Below are 21,573 nucleotides of genomic sequence, written 5' to 3'. Positions count from 1 at the left end.
GAATGTAGGTGGAAATAACGTCAGATTAAAAATCCCCTCTCAAAAACACAAGTTTTTAATGTCTCAAAGAAACGCCACATGTAAGGGAAGACGCTTTCTCTTCTTTTTCCTCTTAATTGTTGAAAAAGGTCTTTTAAATGTCACTTTGTTACACTGATTTTACTATGCTAATGGTTGTGCTCAAATTAAATTTCTATTATGGATTGCAGCATGAATTATATGAATATAAATGACATTGGACCAAAACAAATAAATATAACAGGCTAAAACTTTGATCAAATGATGATGTAGCCTAACACAAACGCAACACATTACATTTACAAAACATATTCTAGTTCTCATAACTTACATACATGAATAAAATTAACTTCTTCAAGTGTAATCTTCAAGTACAAAGTGATCCTGTAGGAAGAGCATTGTGCTAGTAACATGAAAGTTGTGCATGTTTTATATTTAGATAAAATCATCTGCCAAATGCATAAATGTAAAAAAATAATTCTTTGTGACCTAGTTAAGCTATTTCACAAATAAAACTTCCAGAAAAATACCGCACGCATGTTTCCTTGTTTAACACATAATCTTTCATTACCAACGACCTCATAAGTCAACTCAATGTCCAGTGTTTACAGTTTTTTTTTTGGTGAATCAACCAAAAAGGTTCAGCTGAATGGCTCAGTTTTTTCTTTGTTCATCCGCTCATAACACCGTATGGAGTTTCTTGACACAATCAAGTTGGGCTTTCTTATGAACATCTACAGAGCTAGAAAGCTCAATAAAGACCAGAAGCTCCATAAACTGACCTCAGATGACTCCTTCTGCATAATGAGCCTGAAAACTAAAAAGTATTTTTGAAACAATTACAAATATTGATTTTAAAGTCCCCCTGTAGTCGATAATCTTTTCACTTAATACTCATCTTTGAGCATCATAATAGCAAATGTAAAAGTTTTGACAGTAATTTCTTCATGCTTTATAACTGCTTAAATCTAACTACACCCTTGCCTCATTAAGTATACACGGAACTCTAAATATGCAAATTAGTCCCCGCCTCTACTCAGCATACAGCCACGGAAAAAGTTAGGAAACCATTTTAATGTCGCTTGCAAATTTTGTTGATTTACTTTTTATAGTATGGGTTTAAGTCAAATTCTTTTTTGTTTCATTCTGTCATATCGACGACATTTCTGCCAAGTTCTAAAAAAGGTTTTTATTTGCACTTATTTATTAATATATTAAAGGGGTTAGACATGGTCAATATAACAAAAAAGATGCAGTGTTTTCTGATCTTCAATACTGCAAAGAAAACAAGTTCAATTTTTTTTCTCAACAACAAAATACTAATTTTTTACATGGATTTTAGGAAAATTTCAAAAATGAAATCGTTTTGGAAAAAACCCTGATTTTTTGTCACATGTTTCATGGGTCTTGGCATGCTCTCAGTCTTTTACTTTTGCTGTTGGGTGACTTTATGTCGCTCCCAAGCTTTGCTTTTGTTGAAATTCAACATGGACTGAAACAATCATAAAACATCTAGAAAGTCAAATCTGGAGTTGTTGCCTGATTTTTTCTGTGGCTGTATATGAATATGCAAATTAGTCTCTGCCTCCACTCTTTCACACGACCCCGGGGCATAGATATAAATGTAAATAGATGCTACATTCTATAGTTTCAGACACATAATTGCGGACACATAAAATGCATACATGATTTCACACAATGCATACATGAACTGCGTGTTTGCAGCAGTATTTTTTGTGTCCACATCCTAGTAGTAGAGCTAACTATCCATTTCTCTACTACCCTACCCTACTGATCCACTCGTTCAACTGTGATAATGTAATTACACAGTGTAGGGAATGAGATTGTCTTTGGGAACTCCAATTTTATGGAGAAAATACTAAATGCATTGGTGTTGAATTTGCAGATGGTTTGCCTTAAAGCATATTAAAAACACCACATTGACGTAGGCTATAAACAACAACAACAACAACTTGATTTTCACCACAGGGGGACTTTAACTAGTAGAGAATCTTCTCAAACTGTGACATATTAACCTGAATAAGATAACCATGAAGTTCACAGTGAAAGTTTCGTTCACATACATCGCATTAAAAAACTTCTTGCAGCTCTGTAATCTGTTTGCTTTTCTTCGTCTGACCCCGAGGCATCCGATAGCGCAGGTGTTTCCAGAACTTTCTGTTAGCGCTGTCGCTGGTGTCCTGTCTCCACCTGAGGATGCCTTTGGTGCGGCTGATGTATCGTAAGGATTCTGGAAGAGAAGATTCGTCCACTTTGTCCTCCACCTGCACCAGGATGACCTTCAGACCCTCCTTCACTAAAGCATCATAGAGACCCACCCGCTGCTCGTACGTACCCCATATTTGAGACATGGAGGGGTCAGGTTTCATGGTGGACTCACTGTGTAATAAAAGCGGCTTTATGTCTTGCTGTGTTTGAGGCTCAAAGCTGTGCGAGGTCAAAACGATGATGAGCCTTCGGCTTCGATTCATCCTGTCAGCAACGACATCATGCACAGCTAAAAGAGACAGAGCATTCATTTCATTTATAACAGGGATGACATTAAATATCGCAATATATTGAATACTCTTTGTGATGTTATTGCAATGGTTTTAAAGTTATCTATACACACTTCTACTTTGACTATGACATTTCTTAAAGTCATTTCTTTCATTTCTTGATCTATCCTGCTCTTCTGACTCATGAATATGAGAGCAATAAGACAGAGATGACACTATACAGGATCAAAAAGCAGTCCTGAGAAATAAATAAACACTGAATCCTATATATATGATAGCAGTATCACACCGTGAATGTTTGTGATCTGACAGCATCTTTACCTTCACCTGGAAGTTCATCTCGTCCACTGATAAAGAGTTTATAACCGTAACGTTTCTCCAGGACGGCAGGAAGGGAATGCAAAGCAAAGCTCATTGTGGAAGACAAGCTGAGTTCATTTCCATGAAGATAACTCACATACGCATCGTACGACTTTCCATCTTTAAAAAAGAATGTACACAGTTTTAGATGAAAACACATTAAAATATTTTCCTAACACATAAGCACATTACCCTGTTTCACTGATACAGTCATCTATATATCATCTACAGACGGTTTCAGCATAAACAAACGACTTTCCCCATTTTGCAAAAAAAAAAACTTTTGGCCAAAAAAATTATTTAAATATGCGAAATACATTTTGTAGAAGGAAAAAAAATTACTTTGAAAAATATATGTAAGGAATATTTGACGATGGGCCGTTGAATTATTCAAAAATAAGGTGTTAATGCGGCACAACGCATAGCGGAGTTACACTGCAGGTGTGCATTATTTTTAAATAATTCAGTAAATTATTCCTCTTATACCACGGATAACACAGACATTGCTCTGGTGGTTATTTTAAGACATTTGTCAGGTCAAGTGTGCATTTATCGAAAACACAATTTCTCAATTATTCAGAATAAAGCATTCAACAGCACCATGGTATAATTTGTTTTAACCTTCATATATTAGGCCTAACTTATATCTCTTAGAACAAATATGTTAAAAACAACACATTAGTGTTGATTGTGGGACGGCACACTAATTGTGTTGTCCCGGAATTTACCCACTGTGTTATTATTTAAACAACACATTTTGTGTTACTTTTAACACAACTTGTGTTATATTTTACACAAAATCAACACAAAATGACATGTGTTAAAAGCTTAACGCACAAAGATGTGTAAAAAATTAACATATCCTTTCTAAGAGTGTATATGGCAAAAAAATTATTTTTCTTGCACTCTTAGAAAGGATGTGTACATTTTTTAGTTGTGTTAAAAGTAACACAAAATGTGTTGTTTCAATAATAACACAGAGATGGGTGAATTCTGGGACAACACATTTAGTGTGTCGTCCCACAATCAACACTAATGTGTTGTTTTTAACATATTTGTTCTAAGAGTGTGGCCAAAATATTAAAGTTTATATAAAATTTATAAATGTTTAGTATAAAATGTATAAAATATAAAATTATAAGTATATTTTGCAGTTGAAAATATATTTTAATCTTTTTAAACATGTTTTTCTTCCAATGCGATGTGAAAATAAATGCTGTAAAATAAATTTCTTTTTAATATACATTTCAAAATATACAAAAAATGGCCAAATATATATTGGTGAAACATATATTTTTGTATATTTAAAAATATATTTAAAATTATGTTTGAAAAAATATATATTTTTGCCGTATATATGGGTCATTAATATAAGAGACTGACATACCAGCGTGTAAAGCCACAGGTAAACAACACAAATCTCTATACGCCAACACCAGGTCCACTTTAAAGAGATAAAACCCAACTACAGCCAATATGAGCAGAAATACCAGACCAGGAACTATCCAAAAATAACGCTGATTCTGATTGGCTACAGGGGAACACACAATAAATATAATATATTACAGGTTATAGTATACACCAGATTAAAGTCATTTTCATCTTTGCAGCAATAACTTCAATGACAAAAAATTATAAAGAAATGTCACATTAAATGTTATAATGCCTATATTCACCTTTAAACAAATTATTAAAGCATTTATTGTACATTTTTGCTTGGCCAAAATAGATATATGTATAATGTCTGCTTAATGGGATTTCATCAGTATTCACCTGGAATAAGTGTCACTGTTCCAGAATCTTTTCCCACCGGATGCTGGATGTAACAGGTGAAGTTTGTGTTTAAATGCTCGGCTTTGATTTCTTGGATGTGTAGAATACACATCATGTACTCCATATTGTTTTCCTCAATACTGATGACACAAAAAGCATTGTTTAAAAAGTTTCAGATGACATTTTATATTCATACATGCACTTAGGCTCACTGTTTACATCAATGAAAATTTCAAAACAACAACAGGGCAAAGATTTTTCCTGTATATTCTTACATGTAGTCGTGGGTGGGTGACTGAGATGGCATGTCATGCAACCAATACATAAACGTTTCATCTCTTCCGTTCTTCCCAATAAGAGCTTTACACGTCAGATTGCAACTCTCACCTGCACAGGAACACAATCACAATTCAATATACAAATGTGTGCACAAATCATACACCCAGTTTGTTAAAATTGAGCTCAATTTATTTAAAGCGATACAACTTCCAAATAAAAACAGTGCACGTGAAACAGTGCTTAAGCTTATTTGGTTAATAATTGTTGGAACGTAACTGAGGTAATATATAATTTAATGTAAAAAAATCTGTGTTATCATTTTAGCTTTTCTTGTGCTACAACTTGTTGCCGTTCAAGCGTAAGCATCTGTAAAGTGTGATCAACACTTTGATTGACATGTTTATGTGCAGGCATTGGAAACGATTGTGATTTCATTTAAGTTTTGTCAGGATCCGTACGCAAGGCGAAAGGAGGTGGAATAGCAAATGGTGAATTGCAATTAAGATTAAAATATGGCAGGGTCGTAACTCATAGACATAGGAAATTCAATTGCAAATGGACTTTGCTTTTTCATTCAAAATTTGGAATACAAATTGTATGTTTGCATAAACAGAAATGCAAACAGTTAGCATTTGCGTTGGAGTTATGTCACAGTTTTTACACTCACAAGTAAACACAATTTGTAATTCCTTTTTAATGTAGACTTCAAAATCATTCGATAGACAGGGTTATTTAAACATTTTAAAAGTATCAAGTTAAAACAGTATTATACCACAGGTCTGTTGAATGCTTTATTCTGATTGGCTGAGAAATGTTTCATGGGTGTTGATTATTTTTCTGTAAACAGCACACCTAACTTGTCAAATGTCTTAAAAATGGGCACCAGAGTGATTTTTGTGGTAACCGTGGTATAAAATGACTTTTAATTATTTGAAAATAATGCGCCCCCGCATGTCTTTTTCCTGTCTTATTACACTTTCATAAAGGATGTGTGTAATTTACATGTTTTTTGTTTTATGCTTTTAACCCATTATGTGTAATTTTAACACATTAGGTATCCTTTTGTGCAGGGCCGTGCAGAGACCATTGGAGGGGCAGGTGCTCAAAGAATAAAAAGGGCACTTTGCTCGCCGACACGCAAGCACACAATTGAAACAAATACAGAATAGAAAGATGATAAGTCTAACGTTTTTCTTTAATTTCCTTGCAAATAGAGTGAGACAGAAAAATCTATATAGACTGAGTTTTATATCTATATATTTATGCATTTGGCAGCAGCTTTTATCCAAAACGACTTACAGTGCATTTCATTTAGTGTTTGTGTGTGTCAACACAGTATATGCAGTTTTGAAATTATATGATATTATATATTGCATTGTGACATTAAGATATTATTGCATTTACAGGCTTGTGTTTTTGTTGTCATATTTAAAATATAATTCTATTCTATTCTAATCCTGTTCGAAATTTGTATACAAAGAGTACATATTTTAGTTTTGAATCGTGTTTGTGTTGTGTTTTTGCACACTTTGATGCCTTGATGACAGGGCAATAAAATAATGACATTCATCTCTCCTTTCATTCATTTCATAAAGCCTCTAGTACTTTCTTTATTTTCATGTAAACTAAAACTGGTTGCAAAGCTGGAGAGTTTTTGACTGAGTTAATAATTTAGCACGAGTATTGCTATATTACCCAACATCAGCTCACATTGTCTTTTATCAAAGGCGAGTCCAGGAATCGTAAATTCAATATGATACAAAAATTAAGAGTTTTTTTACCGTATTCATCGGATCTTGCTCTTCCAACAAACTCCGCGTGACAGGTGGATGACATTAGAACAGCGCGAGAGCGATTTGAAATCAAACTCCTCCGTATGATTTCCCGAATATTTCTCGCGGTACTTTGATGTCATGTGCGTTTCGGTTCTTGCATTGCTGCGTGAAGTTGAGCACACCTAAAAACTCGAGACAGCTACCTGTATGAACTCCCGGCAGAGAACGTCCCTGCCTTTGCCTCATCCATTGTTTTTATATGGGAAGAATGTTTTATTTTCAGCGTGAGAAATACAAGGTGTGGCGTGTGAAGGCTGAAATGCGTGAGACTTGAGAGCCCTGTTTGCATCTAACGTTCTAGAGATGTTAATACACACAGACAGCAATAAACAAAAGCTGTGCATGCTCTCCTCACGTTGTTCTTGTAAAATAATAATAATATAACAAGCATACCGCTTCGGTTCAATGCCGGCTCGAGGGGGATCCTCCCTGTACTGCGCACCGTGTCGTGCACGTGTGGGCGCTGCTAGCGCTGTGAGCTTTCCCTAAAGAGATTGTCCAATAAAAGGTCAATACGTCATCATGTGACTAATTTTTTTTGCGGCTAAATTATTTTTTATTAATTTTACTAATAGTTAGATTGGGCAGGCCTTCACAAAAGGGCATTTAATTACAAAAAAATGCCTTGACAAAAAGGGCACTTTGGTCATCCAGGGGTAAAGGGGCAGGTGCTTGGGCACCCGCCGCCCCCCCCTCTGCACGTGCCTGCTTTTGTGTTGATTTGTGTTAAAATAAAACACAGGTTTTGTTAAAAAATAACACAAAATGTGAGAAAGCATGTGGTGTGTTGTCCCTAAACTAACACTGGTGTAAAAGCTAAAACAGTCTCTTGCTTGTCAGTCTTCAGTGCACGTTCATGAGTTCGACTGACACAGGAAGCCGGCGTACGTGATTCATGCGTTTGGTGCTCTTGTGAATGCACGTCACAGACTAAAGAGAAGACTTTTTTTTTGCACACAAAAAGTATTCTCTAAATTGACACTTTTTAGGGCCCAGAAAGGCAGTAGTCATGTTGCTGTCTATAAGAGGTCCGAAAGCTCTTGGATTTCATCAAAAATATCTTAATTTGTGTTCTGTAGAGGATTGAAGGTCTTACAGGTGGTCTATGAGGAAATAATGACAAAATCTTCATTATTGGGTGAACTAACCATTTAAGTCAGTGGAAAGTCAGGCCGGTTTGTAAAAAGTTTTAGCTGTAGATTCAGCATCAGTTAAGTGGATAAGGGTTAACATGCACACACAGACACACACACGAATGCATGCACGCATATGTACACACGCACACATGCATGCATACACAGACACAAATGCACACGCATGCATGCATGCATGCAGAAAATGCATGCGTGCATTGACATTTTTGCGATGAAATATGCAAATAAAAGCTATCAAGTCTTATCCAAATAAGAAAAAGTAACTTACAAGTAACTTAAGTTTTACTTTCCATAAAAAGTAACTAAGTAACACAATTACTTTTTTGGGGAGTAACTTAATATTATAATGCATTACTTTTAAAAGTTACTTTCCCCAACACTGATGCACGCACAAATGTATGCACACAATTGCTCCAGCACACATGCAAGCACGCCACACACACACACACACACACACACACACACACACACACACACACACACACACACACACACACACACACACACACACACACACACACACACACACACACACACACACACACACACACAGAGAAGTCGACCTCATACTCATCCTCAATACACACCAAGTATGACTGTGCGTGTTTCTTGTATTGGGTAGATCACTTTGGGCTGCGTCACCACTGTAAGCATAACAAACACAACTCTTTACACAAATGCATTATCATGTTATGCTGTATATGACCGTATAAACTCTTCTAATGAACAGGTTTGACTGTTTTACTGTAATTTCATCACACTGACACATTCGGCAGAATTTTGTGCTTCTGATGCAACTGTCCACAAGAACCTATACTGTATGTCTGTTGTAAAAACCAAGAAACATTAAGAGACCTGCACAAAACCCCACACTAAACCCAAACCACAGGAGCACACAACATCAGTATAAACTTGTGTGGACATTTCAACGTGACTTTATGATGTAGCACTAAGATCCTCACAGTAATGACTGAATTACTTCACTAATGGTTGGTTAGTGTTTCTAAAGCTTAAATGGAAGCAGCGCAAAGGTTATGGAGTCAAACCCAGAAAACATACAGTACATACTGAAGAAATGTCAATCTTTAAGTTGCTTTGGATAAAAGCTTCTGACAAAAGAACGAATGTAAAGTTAAATAGTTGTGTAATTAATTTTGAAGCTGTACCTACATTAATTTATACCCAAACTCCATATGCCATCTAGTGGTCAAGAGCACTACAGCATTTGAATAAATATTGTTTATTAAAAATGCAACTTAAGCTGAGTACGGTCATATCTATGTGATGTTTACCAAAATCTGAAGGAACGCTGTAGATTTCTGTGGTCTGGGCAGCGGAGTAATTTTGACCTTCAAAGGTAAAGTTCACAAAGCAGGTGTAGAGTCCAACATCATCTGGAGATCTGTTCATGGGGAGGATCTTACTGGTTATGGTTTTATTTATAGGCCTGCAGTTCTGCAGAGGAAGAGAAACAAAAAACATTGCAATGTTTTATGTGTAAAATAGTAAAAACACAGTACATGTGCAGCTAAAGCTAAAGGTTTCCAATGATACGGTATGATGATGAATATATGAGACGATTGTACCTTTAGCCAGGTGACTTGAGCTTGTGAGTCTAAGTGAAAGATGTGTTGAAGCATACAGGGCACTTCAGGTGTACTCTGTGCCACATTCTCTCGGTTCATACGAGGGCATGATTCGTCTTCAACAGAAATGTTAAACACCGTTTCCCAGGTTTCATTTCCTTTTCTGTTATATACAGACAAACAAACAAACCCGACAGATCTTTAACTTTTAATTTTCACATGATAGATTTGCATTTGTGTATCAAAAAAGTTTGGCTCAAACTTTAAATCATTAAAGTTCTACATTTAAGAGTTTAAAGCAGTCGTATTGTGAGAAATTGAATTTTCTGTACTATGAACACATGTTGTAACTTTCAGAATTCAAACCATGAAAATGGGTTTCAAAATTAATGAGGTCCAGGGTGGGGTGTTAAGAGTTAAATGCTATCCCAGGTAAATAAAGTGCACTAAAATACACTTTTTTTAATTACACTAAGTAAATGTACTTTTTTGGGCATAATTTAGCAGCTAATATACCAAATTCAGGGTTTCCCGCAGAAAAAAAGTGGTAGGGTTGGGCGGGGCCTGGGGTGACAATCCAAGGGGCGGGGCGTACATGTTATGTGGCTGTAGGGTGGGGTTTGAACATAAAGGGCGGGGTTTATGTTTATTTGTAGTCATACTGTAGCTGAATAATAACAGTACACTGAAAAAACGAACTTTTTGGTGTAGTAATAATTATTAGATTATCTCTCATAATTTCTACATAATAATATTAACATTTATTGAGAGCTAGATTTTCCTAAGTAAAATGATGATAAATACACAATTAATTCATGTAAAAAATGAACTGTGTGGGAATAGTAAGTCTTATTAGATATTTTCTTGTATTATTTAACTGTTTTATAGTCACTGCACATAGTCCTAAAATAATTAAGTAAATATTAAATCCATTAAACTAAAAAATCTAAGTAAAATGTACTTACATTTATTTGCACATGTTGTAAGGAATACCCACAATTCTTTGCGCCTGAATATTTTTATTTTTTAAGCTTTATCACATAATAAGAACTGATAAGAACTTTAACTACTTAAATATTTGTTAGCAAAATGTCATAAAGGTTTAAGCTCTTATATTATTGATATTGTTTTGTTGTAAATAATAATTTTGTGAAGTCACCGTTCAGGTGATCAGTGTTTCTTTACATGAACCCTGTTGAGAACATTGTATTGTAATTCTTACCACAGTGCTGATAATGCATGTCAGAAACACAGTTTGTGTGCGTTTCTGTTCGAGGATTTTTTAAAGTAAATTTTACAAGTTGTTTTTTTCAGTGTACTCTACAGTAATGAGATATCACGAGCCTCAAACACGATTGTTTCCTCCTTCTTATGTAAACCTCATGCATGTAATCATTTCTGCACTTAATAAAGCCACAGACTTTCTATGTAGATATCAGAGAAAAATTTAACACATTAATTTAATGCGTTCTTTGGCACCTTTAACACATTTATTTTTTGGGAAAATCACATTACAAATGGACCCGAGAGAAAATAAATATGAATCAAAACATGGACTAAACATTTACAGCAGTGAGATTTGGTGTTTCAAATGAATTGGTGTAAAAGTGTATCCAGACCTGCTGAGACAGATGTAATTTCCACTGTGAAAAGACTCGGCAGGTAAAAACCACAATGCATTTCCTCTAATCTTAATTCCAGTGCTGTTTTCCAAGCTTTGGTTCAGATTGTCACTCCATGTCACACTCACGTTCTGCTTTTGAATGTTACACTGAAGTCTAAACGCAAGACCGACAGTAATGTCATATGTCCTCAGATGTATGACGTGCATTTGAATACCTTGAAGAGAAAAACATAACAGTTGTTGTAATTATTATGCATTATGTACCACAAAACCAGTTGTAAGGGTAAATTTCATACACATTATCTGAAAGCTGAATAAAAAAAGCTTTCCATTGATGTATGGTTTGTTAGGATAGGACAATATTTGGCCGAGATATAGCCTATATTTCATATCTAAAATCTGAGGCTGTAAAAAAATCTAAATATTGAGAAAATCGCCTTTAAAGTTGTCCTTAGCAACACATATTACTCATGATAAATACATTTTTGATATATTTACTGTGGGAAATTTATATTAATGGAACACAGCCTTTAATTTTGGCATAAAAAACTATAATTTTGACCCATACAGTGTATGGTTTGTGGTCCAAGGTTACATTTATTATTTTCCATGTTTAAGTGCTATAATTGGATCCCCAGTGTTTCTATTACCTAGAAAATGTGATAAAGATCAACCCAGTAACTTAGGGCTCTATCTTACACCCGGCGCAATACAGCGCAATGCGCGACGCAAGTGTCTTTCGCTAGTTTCCACCCTAATTTTCACGTTTAGCGCCGCGTTGTTTAAATAGCAAATGCATTTGCGCCCCCTTTTGCGCCCATGGGCGTTCTGGTCTGAAAATGAGGTGTGTTCAGGCGCATTGTTGGCGCGTTGCTATTTTGAGGCAACTAAAATAGACTACGCCATTGACCAACAAAAACCTGGTCTAAAGTCTAAAGTCAATGGCGCAATGTGTTTTATGTTATTTAAAGAGCGCATTAGTAAAATGCGCCTATACACGGGAGGACAACGCGGGTTTGCTTATCACAAGGTACATGAATGCGCAGCAGCACAAAAATGCTTTTAAATATGAAAGATTAAAGGATTGAATGTAAAAGATTATTATTGAATCTCTTGGACATAAATGAGGACTGATTAAGAGACGTTAGACGGCACAAAGAGCTGCTTCACCTGCAGCCCTGGTAAGTAAATAAATGCTTTGCTTTGAACAAATGCATCTGTTTTTAAATGTTTTTTTAATGCTATCTCACGGATTTATTGTATATGATTACTCTGTACCTGTGGATATGGTGAGATGAGAAACATTTTTAAGTAATGCTTAAAAAAACTCTTTGCTAAAAAAAACCGCTGTCCAAAGTGCTGAAACGTGAGGAGAGCCGTTTGTAAATTCTTTATCTCCTGTTTGTTACAAATAGTAACAGTATTTTTAGAGTACAAACCTTTTCTTACATACTTGTAAAGTATTTTTTGATGATATTGGATAGCCATACATTTAAAGCAATTACAAGCCTGCTTTTTACTTCCATGACTAAAAGAAAACGGGTTTAAAGGTTTTAATAAAAAAATAACAATTTCAATACAAGTGAAAAACAACACAATTATTTAACATTAATCTTAAACTGGGGATCTTCTTCCTCCGCTTAGTTTTTCAGTTTACAAAGTCCGTCATCTAAATAGGGATTAGACATAAGGCCAGCGCAACTGGCTTTTAAAGGGGATGAGAGCTGAGACTCTCATTGGTTTATTGCATGTTACGCCCAAAATACTCCCATTACAATAGGACCTACCCTTTTCGACCATGCGCTCGGCGCAAAAACCATTTTTCCCGTCGTTAAATTAGCAAAAGTGGTTTCGGACACGCCCATTTAGACGTTGCGCTGTGCGCTTTAGACAATGCGCTTAGATTGTTAAAATAGGGCCCTTAGTTTTGGTTAACCATTCTCTGCAAGAATGTGGGAAAATAGATCATTGTGATGTCAAAAGAGGATCTTATTATAATAATAGTGCAGATTAAGGGGCGTTATCCAACCACGGCACTGCCATTTAGTGCAGAGAGAGAAAGAAAGAGAAAATAATTGACAGTACAATTGAGTTTCAATTTCAACAAACCACCATTATGGTGATCAGTGTTTGCATTAGCATTTTAAAGGACACACCCTAAAATATCACATTTTTGCTCACACCTACACAGTGGTGATTTTAACATGCTATAATTAATGATCTGTATGATATTTTGAGCTAAAACATAACACATATGTACTCTTAAATAAATCTTAAAAAAGTCTTGTGAAATGTCCCAGCCCTGAGATGATGCCGAGGGGCCCCAGTTTTATGAAATTTTATCAAATACATTAATTTAGCATGAATTCTATATAATTAAACCTCAGATGAATAAGGCTACGAAGCAGCAGCACTACATTGTTTATTTTAATACGTTTGTTGAATTCAAATTGTATGTTTTATATTGTTTTATGTCATACATTTTCTTTGGAGGGGACCACAAAAGGCAGAAGTGGGGGCCACCATACAAAGTGGGCAGAAGCATGCTGGAAAAGTTTGAGAACCACTGGTATATTACATAAATTGTTCCTTTGTGTAACCCGTAATAATTTTTATGACACAAGCATTTTAAATAGTTGAGATTTGATCAATATTAAAGCTAAACATCCTTTCAGACTTCAGACAATAGCACACCAGCCTTATATTAAATGAAATGTTTCTACACAACCACTTACAGTTTTTAAAATAAGCACAAATATCCTAACAATAAGAAATAAAACTAATAAACATGTGACTTCTGTTTAAATGTTTATTTTCCTCACTCAAAGGCCAGATGTTTGCTGTCTTTTGGACAACCTTAATAAAGGTTGTTAAATGCATCAGATTAACGCTTTATATTTCCACTTTAGGTTTGCTAGTTTCAAGATCAGTAACCACAAGTGAAGTATGCAGATGTGTTTGAGGTCAGTAAAGAGTCATCATCAGAACAGTGAACTTTATCTTAGGAATGAAATGCAGAACAAATCTCAACCACTGTAAGATTAAGATCTACCATTCTTACAATACTGTAGTCTTTGTTTAGATAGTGATGCAGAAAACACACACTGGGTTTGTGGATTTATACTGTAGATCTCATCTAGTTCAATATATTTCACACGAAGAACTGCTTACTGAAACGAAGGTTATCACCGCCACAATCAGTCTTCAATAAACATCCTTACTTTAAAATAAGTGTTGGTTATGTCAAATCTATATTGATGCACATTCAGATTGAACTGGACGTGACATTAAAATGAAAGGAAAACATTTAGGGAGGGGGGATCTCAGACCTTATTTGAGTAGTTTTGACAAACATAACTTATACTGTACAAAATATTACTGCTGTGCATCTTTATTGTTTTAAAGAGGACATTTCACAAGACTTTTTAAGATGTCACATAAATCTTTGGTGTCTCGAGAGTATGTACTGTATGTAAAGTTTTAGCTCAAAATACCCCACAGATAATTTAATATAACATGTTAAAATTGCCAATTTTATCTGCCGTTTTTGTGTGTGTCCTTTAAAATGCAAATGAGCTGATCTCTGCACTAAATCGCAGTGTCGTGGTTGGATAGTGCAGATTAAGGGGTGGTATTATTATAATAAGATCCCCTTCTGACATCACAAGGGGAGCCAAATTTCAATGAGCTATTTTTTCACATGCTTGCAGAGAATGGTTTACACAAAACTAAGTTACTGAGATGATCTTTATCACTTTTTCTAGGTTGATAGAAGCACTGAGGATCCAATCATAGCACTTAAACATGAAAAAACTCAGATTTCTGTGATATGTCCCCTTTAATATATGCCACCGCAAGTTGTTTTCAGTTAAAACCATGGGCATAAACTTTTAACAGATGGAGTGGACAATAAACAAAGGGGTGGTTCCCTGGAGAGGGTTTATCCTAGTCCCAGACTAAAATGCATATTTGAGCTGCCTTCATTTAAAAACATCTTGCACTGACGTATCTTAACATCATTATTTTGTCTCAAGATGCCCATCAGTATTTGTTTTGTAAGGTTTGTTTGTTAAAAACTACTTAAATGTCCTAATATAACTAAGGCCAAGTCCCAGAGCATTTTGGAAGCAGAAAAAAAGCCTTACTACCATGTGAAGGATCCTATTTTAGATCCTCACGTGCAGAATGTTTTTATCATTGTGTTTTTTTAGTTGTTTCCAAATTATTTATTTACATAAACATTTTATAATCATTAGTTATCCATATAATTGTTTCTTTGATTATTCAATATTATTTTTATCCATTTCATTATTATCATATCATTTTTATCATTATATTTTCATTTATTCATTCATTCATCATTATATTTCTATATTTTATTATATTATTCATTCATTCATTCATTATATTTCTTTGTTTCATATGTCTTATTGATTTCATTGTTGTTCAGTCTTATAGTTGTCTCACGAGATGTCCTGTCTCTCTGTAAACAGAGATAGATAAAGAGAATGTTTTTGGAAGCTCAAGGTTTGTGGGATGTGGCTATTAAGCATTTTGGTATAACAATGCATGTTGAATTCATGCTTGTTAGACATGGGTTGAATGAGGGCTGGATCGTTTTTTTATTTTGTCTGTGGTGTGGAGACCTGATCTAACACTAGACTTACCGAGATCATAGACATTTATTTTAATGGTTTCTCTCTGGTTCAATGAAAAAGCTGACTAAAATAAACTTCAAAATGATTTATTTATTGCAATATTTCTAAGGTGGTTTACAATCAAGCCGTTGAAATAAAATGATATTTGAACTTAACTTTAAATTTTGTTAAACTAGTAGCTATATAATCGCTAACATTGATGACTCATGGAAAAATCCTTTGGTTATCCTCACATGACTTATTTATGACTCAGCGTCATCTGTATATTAAAGAGGAAATAAATCACTTCATCCGGTGTTTTAAAGCGAATAAAATAGCTGTGACAGCATCGCTACTGGAGTATGGAGTAAGATGCTGTTTTGGAGAGGAGACTCATGACATTTCTAGATTTAAAGGAGTGGTTTCCCGGTCAGGTCTTAAGTCCAAGACTAAAATGCTGTTAAATTGAGCCGTCCTAAAAACAGCTTGCACTGCAATATCTTAACAAATATCAGTGCCATTGCCATGTCTCAAGATGCACACCAGTATGTTTTTTTTGTAGGGTGTGTTTGTAAAAATACTTAAAATGTCTTAAATCTAAGATCTAGTCCTGGCTTAATCTAAACCCTGTCTGGGGTTTAGGATTATCTGTTTTTTTTACCCTTTTAATGTTTGTATTGTTTTACTACTTACACAATTATTTTAAATATAGTTATGTTAAAAAAAGCAGTGCAATATCAGTACCCTGATTAAGCACTGTAGTAAAAATCTTTCTGCGTGTGAAATGATTCACTTACAAATGTAGTTATGTAATAAAAAACCATAGAGCCGTTGGTAATAATATCCACACTACTTGTTCTGAGCTAGTGACTCATTTATTGAAAGTTGCGTGATAAAAATAAGAGCAGGATGGTAATGATTCAGCTTTTCATCACTTCTACAAAGATCAAAGATGATCTAAAATAATCTGTAAGTGCTGTGACAGTCAGAAGATGGCTGATTGAAGCTAAGCTGTTTGCAAGAAGCCCCCGTAAAGCAGCATTGTTAAAAACAAGGCATGAGCAGAATCACATCAACACATCAACTGACCAAAAGAAAAATTACATTTTGTGTCCTGATGAGAGTAAAGTTCATTTTCAGGTCTAGTGGTTATCAGCAAAACCTCAGAAGACCCCCAGGTACTGAATTCAACCCACAGTACACTGTAAAGACTGGTGGGTGGTGCGAAGGTCATGGCATGTTTTTCATACTACACTGCGCTTATTTATGGTATAAAAGGGAACATGGATCAGTTTAAATCCATCTGAATATTTGAAGAGATTTTGTTGCCCTTTGCAGAAGAGGAAATGACCCTAAAATGTGTGTTTCAACAAAACAACCACAAACACACAAGCAAGGGGGCAAAATTTTGGTTTTAGACAAAAATGATTGAGGTTATGTAGTGGCCAGCTCAATCCCCTGATCTCTACCCCATTTCAACTTGTGGGGTGACATTAAAAATGCAGTTTTTGATGCAAAACCTAAATATTGACACGAACTGTGGATCCTAGGCTAAAATATCTGTTTCTAGGTGTCAGAAGTTGGTTGACTCGATTTATACACTGTTAAAAATGTCTGTAGAAATGACAATATTACTGCAGCAGTTTGTCAGTTACTTACTGTAGATTTAAATGAATGTTATTTACTGGCAACAGTTTGTTAAAAGATAAATAAACATTAACAAGACTTTACAGCAAAAAATATTAAAAAATACGGCATCATGCAAAGTGTTTCTGTGAACCAAAATCAGAAAAAAAAACAAGTTTGTGAGGCTTTTGTTTATAGTTTTATTCTGTAAAGAGAAAGACTTGTTAACGTTTAATGTTCATTTAACTTTAAACAAACTGTTGGCAGTAAATAACATCAATATAATCTACAGTAAGTTACTGTCAAACAGCTGTATAACTACAGCTAATTTTATGACAGTGCAGATGTGCAGCAGTTATCAACAGCAATTGTTATGCAACTAAATATTGGTAATTCAATAGATTAAAAGGGACAATCAGTAGGATTTACCCCAATCTAGTGGTGAAATTGTATTTTGCATTCAACCGAATAGTGCTCTCTAGCACCTCGCTTTTCCAAATGCATGTTGCAACTACGATAGCCGTTATGTAATCGCTGATCTCCTTGTCCGTTTCAGCTGGTTCACGTGTTCTGAATGAAAACGCGTTGCGGTAGTCTAGTGCATTTTGTCCCTCTCTGCTATTTTAGTTTTTCAATATGGCGAAATGACATGGAAGCCTCCTTGGACTTACCCATTCAATGTAAGTAAAGAGAAGAAATTTTACGCTTATAAAGAAAAGTCAGATCATTGGCAGAGGTCATTTGACACCAATGAGGATATATTTATGAATAAAAACATTGATTTTGAATAATAAAACACTTACAGTCCCTTTAAAGTAAAGTTAAATCTTAAGAAAGTGTTTAAAGAGGAACATGTTGACCCTGCTATTTTTTATACAGCTTAAAAAATTTCTTTGACAGACAGACTTGCTAAATTTTGCTTTGGAATTGAATGTTTTCAATCATTTAAAATAAGGAAATAGAATCTATTTATAACATTTCTGCCCTTTTTTCACTCATTAGTACATTATTATTTTTTAACACAACTGTAAAAATCATTATAAAATTTACAACTGTGGTTTTTAATGATATTTTTTGGGAGAATGATCCTCAGACGGGGTAGGTCCCAACCCCTTAGCAATTTCCACCTATAGAGTTAAAACATGCTGGAACATGCATTTTAGTCTGAGACAAAACTTAAGCTCTGTCTGAAAAACAGTACCACAGTGTTTTGAAGTCATCGCATTTCTACAACTATTGCTGGTTTCCTCTAAATCTGTGATACAATCTACATCAGCCATCCTTCTGTAATGTTTTGAGTAAACAGTAATACATGTAATATTAGGACACTAACATGCTGGTACTGTAATAGAATGGGATTTTTGAAGTATTTTTTGTACCATGTTACTACCCCTGTACTTATGAGAAGTACCTCAAAGTACCATGATCAGGAGTTTCGCTGATAACCACTTTTCCATTGGAAAACCCATATGGACTGTACAAGGAAATTACATGTAATAACTGATAGAAGAGAAAAGTCTCACCTCCGATCAGAAGGGCAGACAATAAAATCCATTGAGAGTAAAAAGAGGAACTTCTCTCTAGATGTTTGATCTGCAGCATTGTGTCTACAGACGTTCTTCAGGAGCTGTAAGACAGGTTTCGCCAACACTGATTTGAATTCCTGAAAACAACAATATTATCAATGTTAAAACAGCGTCTGGAGAAACCGCTGAAGACAAGCAATGTGACTCAAAAACATCAGATTGCAACACTTCCCATTTTTTCACAGAATGAGGTTTCAAACCATGGGCGTCAGAAGCAAAAAAAAAAAAAAAAATGTGGGTGGGTCCAAAACATTTACTGGAGTAGATGCCATTTTCTTGTATTCTTATGCCTACTAAAATTATTTTATCTGGTCTCCCAGCTGGTTTTGCAAGCTGGTCTAGCTGTGGTTTGGTCACTTTTTAAGCTGGTCAACCTGACTTAGGTGGTCGGGTTGGAAGACCAGCTTTGCCAAGGTAGGAAGACCAGCTTAAACCAGCTACGGCCAGTTTAAACCAGCTAAAACCAGCTACCAGTTTATGCTGGTCTTAGCTGGATGTTTCAGTAAATCTTGATTAAACAATTGCTTTTATAGCCTAAAAGCTTTGTTTATCGTGTGAATTGTATTCGGTAGCCTAGCTAAAAGGCAAAACTGAGTTTAATTTATTAGGGCATTCCTCTGGTAGAAATGGATTTGACAGACAAGAGACATATGTGCTAAAGAGAAAATGTAAGTGGATCCAATATCGTTGGTCTTAAAAAGTGGGTGGGTCTTGTTCCAAATAATGGTTGCGACGCCCATGTTTCAAACCATTGTTGTCAAACCTTACTGGAAATGTTAAGTGTAAGATGAGAAACCTAAAGGAGAACAATGTTTTCCAAACAGAAACCAGCCATGCTGAATTAAACACATTTTATATAGATGAGTTCAGCAGTAACAACATAAATAAACGGCTTTCACAAAACAAACGTAATGTAAATTCTGGCAAAGAATCAATAACGACAGAGTCCTTTTAGAGTAGTTTATTTCTGATAACAAGCAAAATAAACAATAAGTATTACCTTTAAAATCATAGCTAAAGCGAATCAAAAACTATATTGAGCAAAAATTACTGTGTAAAATAAATGTATACAATGTTAACTAAACATTGTGGTTGTAAGACACAAGCAAACCAAAACACTTGTTATTTTCACAGAGGTATTTGTTCCAGGGTTCAATTTAGCTACTAGTCAGACCCATTATTAAACAAACACAGACCGGAAGTTAAGTTCCGTCCAGACATAATCACGACCATGCGCGTGCGTCCGATGAAAAGTATAGCCTATTTCTATGGTTTCCATTATAAACACCAATATGAACCAGCAGCAGTTTACCATTGAAATATTTTAAAAAATATATTTATGTATGTACAGTAGTGTGTAGATGTGCGAGTTTATTTCAGGATTTAGTCCCAATCCAACAGAAAATCAACAGAACCCAACACAGAATCCACACAAACCATTAAATCCTTAAGAACTTCTGTGATGGTTTCCATTTCTTTTATTCAGAGATGTTAGACCTTTAGTGCTTACTGGTTGTAAATATAAGACTTATAGTTTTAACTATGATTAAAATGATGATGGTAAAGTTATAAAAAGACTGATCTCGTACAGGATGAAACGTAAGCAGCAGAAAAAGCTTTGATGGATTCTCCCCGGTAAAAATGAAACAAAGTGCGTAAAATGATTTGTCATAATTCTTTATTTACAAAGAGAGACTACACTTCATATAAAACGATATAATAGTGATAGTTTAAGAGATGTGGCTTACCTTGCGTGAAGAACCGCAACTTTTGATGTGAATGGAGATATGAAGGCATTCAGATTTGACGCGTATGCGCGGAATTTCCAGCGTCTTCCGCGTCACTGCGGTTTATTAACCGACCTATAAACTCTCTAACTCAATCAACATCACTTCATTTGCTTCAGATAAACCATCTCACGCCTACAATCTTATCACAGACAGTGGGTTCACAAACTTTCTTACATTAGGAGAATGTTGGCGTTCTGTCCCTTGGGGGCGGTTTCTTATCCTATAGTCCCATACATGTTTGAGCTGCCTTAAAGGGATAGTTCACCCAAAAATGAAAAATTTATCTTTCTCATGTTGGTCTGAATGAGTTTTTATTTTAATGTACAAAAAAAGAAAATATTTTGATAAATTATGGTAACTAAACAGCACACAACTGATTGTAACCATTGACTTATAGTAGGAAAAACAAATATGATGGAAATATTGTGATAAGATATTTTGATAAATGATGGTAAGCACACAGTTAATGTTACCCATTGAATTCAATCATATTTATTTGTTCCTACTATGGAAGTCAATTAACTGCGTGTTTACCATTATTTATCAAAATATCTTCTTTTGTGTTAATCAGAAAAAATAAATTCATACAGGTTTAGATCAACATGAGGATGAGACTGAAAATGCCAGATTTTTCTTTTTTTTGTGAACTATCACTTTAAAAATATCTTGCACTAAATTATCTTTACAAATATCAGCACCATTGTTTAATCTAAATATGCACACCAATATTGTTTTTTTTTTTAAGGTATATTTGTAAAAACTACTTAAATGACCTAATATAATCAA

At 34.8% G+C, this 21,573-nt stretch overlaps 1 protein-coding gene across 1 annotated transcript; it reads right to left on the bottom strand.

Annotated features, from left to right (window-relative positions):
* Positions 1-1,873: 1,873 nt before the first annotated feature.
* il1rl2 (interleukin 1 receptor-like 2) lies at positions 1,874-20,902 on the bottom strand. The gene is made up of 11 exons (XM_065252372.2): positions 20,746-20,902; positions 18,935-19,074; positions 11,144-11,363; positions 9,525-9,687; positions 9,231-9,393; positions 8,526-8,582; positions 4,946-5,057; positions 4,671-4,810; positions 4,285-4,428; positions 2,859-3,017; positions 1,874-2,536 (listed from the first exon to the last, which is right to left on the bottom strand). The coding sequence occupies exons 2-11, from the start codon at positions 19,011-19,013 to the stop codon at positions 2,109-2,111; spliced, it is 1,665 nt and encodes a 554-aa protein (XP_065108444.1). The 5' UTR covers positions 19,014-19,074; positions 20,746-20,902; the 3' UTR covers positions 1,874-2,108.
* Between the last annotated feature and the right edge of the window lie 671 nt (positions 20,903-21,573).

The sequence above is a fragment of the Paramisgurnus dabryanus genome, chromosome 15, assembly GCF_030506205.2.
Source record: "Paramisgurnus dabryanus chromosome 15, PD_genome_1.1, whole genome shotgun sequence".
Lineage (NCBI taxonomy): Eukaryota > Metazoa > Chordata > Actinopteri > Cypriniformes > Cobitidae > Paramisgurnus > Paramisgurnus dabryanus.
This window is presented reverse-complemented; position numbering and strand designations above follow the sequence as displayed.

Excerpts from the sequence above, each read along its gene's own strand:
- il1rl2 (XM_065252372.2), bottom strand. The coding sequence starts at position 19,013 with ATGCTGCAGATCAAACATCTAGAGAGAAGTTCCTCTTTTTACTCTCAA. Across the intron at positions 9,688-11,143 it reads AATTACATCTGTCTCAGCAG|AAAAGGAAATGAAACCTGGG; the intron begins GTCTGGATACAC and ends TGTATATAACAG. Across the intron at positions 9,394-9,524 it reads CTCAAGTCACCTGGCTAAAG|AACTGCAGGCCTATAAATAA; the intron begins GTACAATCGTCT and ends CTTCCTCTGCAG.